The 10,726-nt window shown below is 38.8% G+C and overlaps 1 protein-coding gene across 1 annotated transcript; it reads left to right on the top strand.

Moving 5' to 3' along the window:
* The first annotated feature begins 789 nt into the window (after positions 1 to 789).
* On the top strand, positions 790 to 9,233 carry KNOP1 (lysine rich nucleolar protein 1). The gene is made up of 4 exons (XM_029087067.1): positions 790 to 2,196; positions 5,891 to 5,959; positions 6,466 to 6,543; positions 8,922 to 9,233. Exons 1-4 carry the CDS (start codon positions 790 to 792, stop codon positions 9,231 to 9,233), a joined length of 1,866 nt encoding a protein of 621 aa, XP_028942900.1.
* Positions 9,234 to 10,726: the final 1,493 nt, after the last annotated feature.

The raw sequence follows: 10,726 nt of genomic DNA, 5'->3' as shown, positions 1-10,726 counted from the left end.
TTGGACCTTATTTGGCCTCATTTTAAATACCTGAGAAGCGTGCAGATAGCAGATGCAGCTGTACTATGGCATAATTTGATTGGTTTTTAAAAGGATTTTGACAGAGCGCCTTACAAAAGGGACAAAAGAAATCCAGTGGATTAGTTATTGATAAAAAGACGGGAACCCAACAGGAATAAATAGGTTTCTCAGCCAAGGCAGGAGTGTCGGCGGGTAGGTACCAAAGGCTCCTGTGCTGTAACCTGCTCAGAGGCATAAACGTCCCGAGAGAGGAAACGGATAGCGAGAAAAACCACAACCAGAGCAAATGCAGGGTCATAACCAAGGTGCCTTGAAAGGATCTTGTAATGCTAAGTGGGCAATGAAGTGATGTGAAGTTCAGTGCTAAATAAGTGAAAAGCCATCCATGTGTGGAAACCACTTAACTATAAATATATACATATAAATCAATATATTTTGTCATTTAGGAATGATTTTTAGAGGGTAGATATTTCTTAAAATGTCATGCTCAGCTGCTGTGAAAAAGACTAACAGAAAGTTGCAAACTAGGGCAGCACTAAAGAACAAGACAAAAAATCACCCCTTGACCACTCCAGTAGAGTTATATTTTCAGCGCTGCATGCAGTCCTGCTTCCCTCCATCCCAGAAAGCAGATTGTGAAGCTGGAAAAAGAGTGCCAGGGACAGGGAGAGCTATGGAAAGGTTTCAGAGTAACAGAAGACCAAATAGACTAGGGCTTGCCTCATCTTGCTGCAGCTGTGCACTAACATCGGTATTTCATTTTTTAGAATGATAATAAAGAAAAAGAGAAAAGAAGTTCATGAGGAACCTGTACAGAAGAAGAAAAAGGTGAAAAGTAGTAGGAGCCAGAGTATTACTAAAGTTGAGAAAGATATTCAAACTGTCATTAAAACTGAGGCTGATGACCAGCTTGAGACAAAAACAAAGGTAAGGAAAAAGGAAAATTTAAAAGATGACGAATGTTTAGACCAATTAGAACTGAAGAAGAAGAAGAAAAATAAGAAAAAGAAAGTTGACTCTGAATTACTGAAAGAAGCACATTCAGAAAGCTTTGTGAATGTGGGCGGCCATCTGGATTCAGAACCTCAAGAAGAATTAGAGGAACAAATTAAAATTCTCAAAAAGAAGAAGAAAACTCTCCAATATTCCTCCTTATTATTGGAGAATAATCCGTGTAGTGATGCAGAGCTTTCAAATTATCATACAGATGGTACTAAGGAAAATGAATTTGCTTTTAAAAAATGCAGAAAGAATACTCCTTTGGAACTGGATGGTGAAATCACCAAGAAAAAAAAGAAGAAAGACATGTTTTCTTTTTCATTAGAGGACACTGAGGACAGTAAACATAAAGAGTCTGAAAAAGTTTGTAAAAAACCACACAAATTCATTTCACAAGAATTCACATTTGCTGGTGGAAACCATGGAACAAATACTATCCAGAATGATGGGGAGAGTAATGGGAGAAGAAAGAAGAGGAAGAAAAAGAAAAGTAAGTCCATTTCCTTTTTACCACTAGCAGATAATCAGGACAACATCTATGGAGTTCCTGATAGCCACACTGCATTAAGTGACTCTAGAAAAAGGCAAAGAAAAAATTCCCAGGAAATTACATTGACAGACAGAGAGGAAGAGGACACTACTGGGAACTCTGGAAGTATCAGAGATACCAAGCGGAAGAAGAAGAGAAGCAAAGATGTTTCTTCCTTAATATGTGAAGATAATCAAGACTACAGTCACAGAGTTACTGATAAGCATCTCCCACCACAGCAAGAAGTTGAGTCTGAGGAAGAAGAGCTTTCTGGAAAAAAAAGCAGGAAGAATATCAAGGATGGTAATGAAGTCATCAAGAAGAAAAAGAAAAAGAAGATTCAGAAAGAGGAGGAGGAAACAACATATTCAAAAGTTTCTTTAAACAATGACGGTGCATCTAAAAGTCAGAAAATAACACTACAAGAAAGTGATAGAAAGAACAAAGAGAGCAAAATGAAGCGAGCTGAATGTGTCACAGGGGATGTTGTAGAGAGAGTATTATGCAATAGTAATCATATGCTCTGTGACAGAAAAAGGAGAAAAAGAATAAAAGAAGCACCACAAAGTTCTGCTGAAGAACCAGGTTCAAAAGCAAATTCAAAAAAGAAAAAGATCAAAAGAGAAGACACGGGAAATGAGGAACTGGTAAGTTGTAAAGGAGAAGGTATCTTTGCACCCTCCTGCTAAGGAACTGAAAGCTTTTTAGGTAGACAGTGCTATTTTGCAGACTGTTCTGCTTGTTCAGACCCTTAGGTTACATTTAGGTCAACAGGGGCCTCCTCTGATCTTTGAGAAGCAGGATCAGCTGATCTGTTGATTTCAGCAGGTAACAGTTGTGAAACACAGGAAAGTTTTTCAATGCCTACTGCTGGAGTCATCTCGTGTTTCAGTTGTGAAAATGTAAATATTACAACTGACAGCAAGTATTGGCACAAAAAGAAACCTCGTAGGTACAGTCATTACCGTTCCTCTGTCCCTCCTTCAGCTGCTCTTAGCAAAGTGGCAACACTCCCGTAAAATATGATTATAATACCATGTCATTTAATCTGAGCAGGTTGGTAACATTGGCAGCATGAGTGTAAGTGTGTTTGTCAGCCCTTCCCTGAAGCTTTTGCTGCTGTTACTGCTGGAATTGTGTAGTGTTAGAAACAAGGGGGAAATTTAGACAAAACCTGTTGTCTAACTAACTTGGACGAAACTTTAGAAAAAATACTAAAAATCCTAAGTGTAGACAAGGCCTAGAACATTGATGTATAAATTCTGATAGAAAAATACTAGAGGACAACCTAAACACAAATTCTTAATTAAAAAAATAAATCTATGCAAGAAAATAAATAGATAAAAGGGTTGTGTAAATCATAACTGAAGGTAACTGGAATTGTATCCAGACTGACTCGTAAAGGAAATCCCATCCCAGGGTCTTGCAGTACGGCCATTTCTGAAAGTGAAACAAACATGGAGAGGAACTGATTAAATATCTGAAATACCTAGGTTTTTTCTTTGATTTTTTTTCAAAAATTAGACTATTAAGATCTAGTTTTATTGCTTTAACTTTCTTTTTTAAACTTTTTTCCTTTTTTATCTGATTAGGATCATATTTTAAAGCTATTTTAAGTGCCTGAAGTTAGTACCTACATGCCTAACTTCTGTTGTTTCCATTGGGAATTAAGCTGCGAGATGCTCAGAAATTCAGTAGGTATCTGTGTATTTTTAGCTCCTTAAACAACTTTGGAAACAGTTCATTGCAAGTCATTAGGAGCTTGATTTTATTTTCACAGGGAATGGGAAACTGCACTCCAGTTGTTTTCCATCAGGAACTTTGAATGCTTGGCTTGTTTAAAAGTCAAGCACTAGTTAATAAAGCATCATGGAAGATTTTTGTAAACGAGGCATAGAGCGGGCCACAGCACTAGCTGCCTCTCAAGCACGCGTCATGGTGTGTTCATGCTCTGGAAACCTGGCAGCTTTCTGGGGTCTAGTGCTAATAGTTAAATACAGATTTATATAAGCAGGTTCTTCAGCCCTCATGGAGACCCAGATACAGGCTTTTTGCACAAAGGTTTGTGTTGGGCGTCTGTGTATCAGTCATTTGGTGAGCAGATGTTTGGAGCTTTTTACATGGGTTTCTCCTTTTGACCTTTCAAAGGACGAGGTGGATTTGTTGCTGGGGTATATTTTCTAATTAAATTGACATTGCCTTTTTGAGACTGTTAGACATTTGGATTCTTGCAGCTGCTCAGATTCTGTGGAGGCAAGATAAGCTTAATAATGACAGGTAAACTTGCATGACCAGTTACAGTGGAAAACACAGCAAATACCTTGGAAACAGTTGAGGAGAAGGGTGTAGGGTGATGCATGTTCTGTTTCTCTTTCCCATATTCAGCTCTGTCCTTTAATACTAAAAAGTACTTCAGATAAATTCTCCCAAAGATTAAGAAGTCAGGGTAAATAAGTTCTAGAGAAGTTGAGTTCCTGCCAGGCTAAAAGACATTGCTGTATTAAATGGCTGGTAAGGTCAGTCTTGAATTTGACTGAACCATTTAACTGACCCAGTGTCAGACACGCTGCTGCATGCCTTGAAAAATCCTCTGCTGGGCTTGTGCAGCAAGCAGAATAGTCAGATTTTAAAGACAGTGTGGAGTGATGCCCACTTATTATCAGTGATTGCTATTTTTCCCATTGGATGCCATTATGGAGTGAGGACTTGGTTTACTTCTTTGGAATGGTTTGCCTGCAGATAGCATAATCTTAGAACCTGTGAATATGCTCCCAGGCCATGAAGTTGGGGGAAGACTGGCACACCTCCAGACAGAATAATTTTTGCCACACAGTAGCCTTCGGCAGGTCAGGGACATGCTGTGAATGAGCAGGGATGGGGGTTCACCTTTCCTCCTTCCTTTTCTGCCACTCTTCCTCTTCTCCTCTTCCTTCCAGCTAAAAGAAAAAATATGTTGCAGCTGTTTGCAGAATCCTGTCACAACAGTTTTCCTGCTTGTTTTAGTAGATCTGAAAAGACAGTACCAGGCCATCTAGAAGTAAACTGGGGAGGTTTTTTGGTTTGGTTTTAGTTTTTTCTTTTTATCCAAGAGAATGAGCTCTCCTTATTGCACAGTGTCTTCACATTTTTAATTGTGCAAGTAACTTGTGTGCCTGTGAAATCTATGTGTAAAAGGTAGCTTTGGAAAATGAGGTAAATCATTCATGACTTTAAATAAAACTGTAAACCCTCAAAAAAGTAGCAGCAGCTTCTGCTGACAGAAGTACATTACAAATCTTTTCCTTGTCTTAGTGTTCCCTGGCTATTTCATGCTTGGATTATTATGTTAGCTGTATCAATAGATCTTCCCTTTGGCCACCTTTTCCAGGCTGGTCTAAAGCTTATGGCTCTAATTTACCACTGTCCTGGACTTATTATTTATCCTGTTATACTGGATGCCCGAAAATCTTATCCTTATTACAAATTTGGAAAAGAAAGGCTGAGGGCAGTGATCTAGAAACGCCAGTCAACGGAGCAAAAGCTGCTGAAGGGCTGCACTTTGTGGAAGAGTTTTCAGTATCTGACTGCTTGTGGGCTCTGCCACTGATTCACCTCCTGCCTGTCCGCTTCTGCCAGAGCTGCTCTGTCTCTTCACATCAGCTCCCCGTTCCTCGCTCTCAGGTGTAGAACTAAGGTGCTGTTTGCTGCCACTATAGGAGACACTTTATCTATGTGTCACGGCTCTTCTCATGCTCTTTCCTGACTGGAAGCTCCTTGGAGACCATCATCTACTTGGCATTTGTTCAGACTAAGCACTGCTCAGCTGCTTCTGGATTTTTTTTATATTTTTTTTCAGTTGCTTGGTTGTTTTTTTATGTGGCTAGTGGGATCAACATGCTTCAAGCTTGTCCTGTGCATACAGAGGAGCCGTTATCTTAACCACTATTTTTTAAATTTCTTTTTTTTCTACTTTTACTCTGTCCCTCATTTCAAGTATAAATTTCAACTTTTATGAAACTGTTTAATTTTAAATGACTCTGCCTACAAATGTTACTGTATATGCCAGTGATGTTGGCAGATCCATTTTAATGTGTGAACTTTTTAAAAAAATCCCTTATCCTCTTTGTTAAAAAAATGATAATATCTCCTCAAACTCCTGTTATGCAAGCCTTGAGAAAGTCTCTCCAAAGAATTGCACAGGTTTAGTTGGCATTTCCAGCTTTGATCTGCCCGATTCTTGTTGCCCCAAAATAGTACTACTGTATTACTTAGTGTTCTCACTGCTTTTGTGATAGAGCTGTGTAAATTCTAATTAATCAGAATGGATAAAAATACTCATAGAAGCTTCTTCCTGTTTTACAGGAACATGTGGATGATGTTACTATTGTGCAGGAAAAAAAAGGGAACTGTGATGAAGTTAACATAGACAAGGTATGCTTTGTCTTAACTGTGTAAGATTTAAAGCAAGTCAGCATTTAAGGTATGTATAGAATTTGTAACCAAAAAACTGCTTGGTCACTCCTCTATGCCAAGATTTCTCTAAATAGAACTCTGATTAAAATGTGCTTTACCTTCCATAGGTTTAAGTCCAAAATGTACAGCTCCAGTCAATGTCAGAAGCTTCTAAGTAGCTTATTGGGTTAAATACAGTCGTCTTTGCCACCCATCAATGTTGGCAGTTTCAGTCTAGCTGTTACCTGCAGTTAGAAGATTAAACATATCTGATACAGCAAAATGTTCATTTAAAATACTCGTGGAAAAATCATAGTTCTGAAGTTGAGTGTGTGAAAGGATCAGATGCAACTTTTTAATTATCCTTGCAAAATTCTGAAGATAACAAATTATTTTATTCTTCCCTTATCTTTTCACTGTGAATTAAATTAACTGTCATATAACACACAGAGATAGTGTCTTGTGCTGTTTTCTCTGTGTGCTAGGTAAGGCGGCAGGCTCTGCAAGAAGAAATCGATAGAGCATCTGGCAAAACTAAGGTTTTCAGTCCCAAAGTGGAACGGGTATGTATTAATTTAGACCTCAATCTGAAGGAAATACTGTGTCTCAGAGCAGGTTCCTGAAAAAAAGCTCTGCACTCTTCTTTTGTATGTGGCTCAGGTACATGGCTTGGCACAGCAGTCTTCCTTCTGACTGTAAATTTAAGGTCATGCTATAGAACAAGTTAGTGCAGTCCCAAGAGAGGTGACCAGCACACTCCAACAGCAGTTGGGATTGTACTGAGCTCTAATTCTCATCATCAGTCCTCAAAAGCAACATTTTCTCTGGAGAATGGGCCATGACAAATTGCTACAGAAGCATTTTCTGCTTCCTGTGAAATGTAAATAATTCTAGGTTATGGATATAGAGGTCACTGAATTGTATCTGAATTGTTTCTGGAAGACGTTGCAGACATTCGGAAACGGGTGCACCTGGGAAGGTGAAAGGGATCAACTAATGCACGTGTGGTATTTACAGGAAATCCGCTTCTCATGTATACATCTTTCCTCCACCTCTTTGAAAGACAATTCTTTATTCTTTGCTTTTGCATCCTACTCTGCCTGCCTCCTGACAGGTTTACAGTAAGGCAGTGGAAACTGCTGCAGTAGTGTTTAGCAGGGGTAATAAGATTTAGGAGGAGAGAAAGCTTTGATATTAACTCAGGATTCTTAGTTATTTTGCAAGACTGCCAGTATGCGTAGAAAGTTGGAATATACCTCAAGCAAATGACAGAAACAACTCCCGTAGGTTTTTAACATAGTGGGAGGCAGAACTGCAATAGCTCTGGAATTGAAACTATCTAATAGTCTCTGAGGTCACTGAGAAAAGTGACATCCTTGGCAGGGGACCGCAGTTCTTCAGTGCTGATCTGTCTCTGTTTAGATGTAAGTATGCAGAAGAAAAGCTATGGAAACTAATTCATCAGCTTCACAAAGAGTGAGCTGGAAATGCTGCAGCAAAAGCTATGTGTAGTGCCTGCCAGCAGTTCACTTAAAAAAATTACAGAGTTTGACAAGCCATCATTTTTCCATCTGTGCAGATGTCTCCCATTCCAAAGGGAGGACATACATATATATATATATATACACACACATTGTGTGTGTGTGTGTGCGTGTGTCTGCATGCATCTGTGTCACAGACCTGGGCTTACACACCAGCTTGTCTTTAAGCAAGGTAAAAATACTGAAATATTATGGGTAGCTTTCTTTTAATAGCAGGTATTCTGGCCTCTGATAGTGAACGATACTCCAGCCTTGCATTTTTTTAACTTAAAAGAACCTGCTCCAGCTTGCGTGCAATATTGTGTAGCGTGCTGTGTGTCATGTTGGCTGTCTAGTGGAGAATGACTGTTTTCATGCAAGCTACAACTGTTCCGTTGGAAGGATTTCAGGCTTATATAAACACACCACTAAATTAACATTTTTTTTCTTTTGATGTAGCCAGCTCAGACTATTTAATTAATGATCAAACATTCTTCCATTTAATATCACCCCAAATTTTAAAGAAAAAATTGTGAGTAGCAGTCGTGCCAAAATCAGTTATAAGTGACTGCAAAACTCCTCAGTATAGCTCAGGAGTCAAAGAATATCCTTAGATAATGAAACCTGTTCTTAGGTAAACCAAAAGTTCATAAACTTTGTAAATCATATGATGTATTTTGGGTTACTCACAGACAGCTGAATTCTGACTTTACTTGGACATTACTTATACTCTCAGAAAGGAGCCAGTATCTGCAGACAAAAGAAAAATCCTGAAGGAGTGACCTAGTTCAAAGAATACAGTGAAAGGCAGAGTTAAGGAATGGCAAACTGTGAGGGAGGGGAGGCTTTGGGAGTTCTATATTTAGTCCTGTTGGATAAGGATATGCCCTCTGGTTTTGCACCCTTGCGATATTAGTGGTAATTAGTGGGATGAGAATGCAAATATTACTTCAAGCATATGAACCAGTTTGAACACTGTCTCCAAAACCAGCACAACAAAACACTGCTGAAAACAACAGCTATCTAACTAGATAGTAGGAAAATGAAAAGATCACCATATAAAGTCACAGAGAGAAAGAGGATTAAGTCTGACAGTTGTTGCAGAATAGGAGAAATGAGGGCACTGTCTGGCTCTGAGCTAGGTAAGTATTATGCAGAGAGCAGAAAAGTCAAGATTCCTAAAAACAGAGGGAAAAGAGATTCTGAAAGTGCATTAAACCCTGTCTCAGACGCTTAGTAGGGTTACATCATTCTTTTATCACATTCTTCAAGAGGCTCTACCCGTGGAATGACCGCTTCCAGCTTTGGCAGCTCATTCAGGTTTTTGTAGCTGGTTCTGTTCTCATGGTACACAGCCAGAAATTGTCTTCCTTGGTCTTGGTATTATTTAATTCTAGTGTTAACCTTGTTTTGTTTCACAGGATCCAAAGTTTGGCCAGTGGAGTACAGCTGCTTTTCAAAGTTCTGAGGAAGAAATGAAGTTTTTTAGACTGATGGGTGGCTTTAAAAAGGGCTCTGTGCCTATTCAAAATCTCCCGGCAGCTACAAACAGACCGAACATGGCTCTGAACAGGGAAGGGGAGGAGAAGTTACAGCAGGCTCTGAAGATGGAATTCGATAAAGCAATGGACTTGAAGCAACACAGAAGAATTGGTCTTGGATTTCAACCTGCTGCCAACAAAAAAGTATACATAGACAGATACATATCTAGATCTATAAAATTTGAAGATTAAAACTCTGAAGTAATACAAGGAATGAAAATCCTACAGGGAAATTTCTTTTCACTTTCCACATTTTTTTACTTGAAATAAAATACAAAATGTTTGAGAAATTTGATTTATGAGGTACTTTCAGTACAAGTTTTCAGTCGTGTACACCAGATTATGTGGAGCTGCATCCTCACTTCATCTAAACAATAAGTTTTTGGAACCTTCACAATGTTTTTTACAAGGAAAGAGACTGTCTCTTTCAAAGATTGAAGATATGTGGGCAATGCCTGCACCAAGTTGAAACTTAGTAATTACTTTTTTTAAATGCTGATTTCATAAACTTAGTTACCTCTTTGTGATTCAAACAGATTTTAGTGTTTTGTAAAATCTTCACATTTTTACACTCAGTGAGTGGTACAAAGAGATGTGTTTTACTTTGAAGAAACGCTACTGGTATGCCTACAAATTTGATGAGGGGAGACTTTTAACATAGAAAGTGGCTTCTAAAATATTAGCATCCTCATTATAATATTGAATAGCATTGAACATCCTCTGTATTTTAACTATGCTCTGGCAGTTGGGTTTTCAAGCAGCAGCTGTTATCTGTAAATGAATAGCAGCACAAAATAGATGGATCTAGATATCCTTATTCTAGAAAGCAAGGTAATTTTAATAATGTGCTTATTGGGTTCATTATAAATCAATCTGAATTAAATTTGTAACCTTTGTATTTTCAGACAACCTGCACTTTTCACTGGCTTTTTAGTAAGATGACAAAATAGGAACCTGCATTTGTGTATGTTGTGCTCAGAATTCAAGGGTCCAAAGCAGTTTATCAGTGTCTTGCTTCAAGTTACAAAAAGCTAGTGAAAAACTCATATTTTATTACTGGCTGTGCCATTTGTTACAGGAGACAGTGCTGTTAAATTTTAGCATAGCTCTGGTTCTTAAGCAGGACAAAGTGACCATCTCTTATGTCCATGCCTGCTCTAGTGTAATAGTGTCTGACCTGCAGGGGAACCCCAGCCCCCTAGAATTAGATTGCTATCTGTGCTTACCCAGCTCATTGTTTTTCTGCTGAATTACCTATCCTTTTTGATAAGATCTGATTCTCAACTGATCTACTAAATTTCTTGCTCTCTTAAGGCAACCTCACTTTCCACAATAGTCTTTTCCAGTGGACCACTACCCAAAAGCAGCTGCCACCAGCAGAAAATACACTTAACAAAGCAACAGTTGGGTTCAGTGCAGTTTGGGCAACTCCTGAAGGAGAAGTGAAAATTATGCAGAGGCTCCAGCTGCAGGGGTTGCCATGAATCCATTCCCATACCTGGGAAGAGGGAGATGATGAACCTCTTCGTGCAGGGTCTGAACTTGTCTTTAAGGAAACCATCTCCTTAAAAGTGTCATTTAAAACCACCACCACCAATGTCTGTTCTGCACCAGTGCTCTCAGAGATCAGTGAATGGCTTCAGCTCTTGCTTTACTTAAATTCAGGTAGTGGAGGTTCTGTTTTT

The sequence above is a fragment of the Antrostomus carolinensis genome, unplaced genomic scaffold (assembly GCF_000700745.2).
Source record: "Antrostomus carolinensis isolate BGI_N321 unplaced genomic scaffold, ASM70074v2 scaffold22849, whole genome shotgun sequence".
Taxonomy (NCBI): domain Eukaryota; kingdom Metazoa; phylum Chordata; class Aves; order Caprimulgiformes; family Caprimulgidae; genus Antrostomus; species Antrostomus carolinensis.
Note: the sequence above shows the minus strand (reverse complement) of the source record. Positions and strands in the feature narration are given on the sequence as shown.

Bases quoted from the DNA above. Each gene is read 5' to 3' on its own strand.
- KNOP1 (XM_029087067.1), top strand. From the start codon at position 790: ATGATAATAAAGAAAAAGAGAAAAGAAGTTCATGAGGAACCTGTACAG. The intron at 2,197-5,890 runs GTAAGTTGTAAA...CCTGTTTTACAG, and splicing joins ACACGGGAAATGAGGAACTG to GAACATGTGGATGATGTTAC. The intron at 6,544-8,921 runs GTATGTATTAAT...TTTGTTTCACAG, and splicing joins TCAGTCCCAAAGTGGAACGG to GATCCAAAGTTTGGCCAGTG.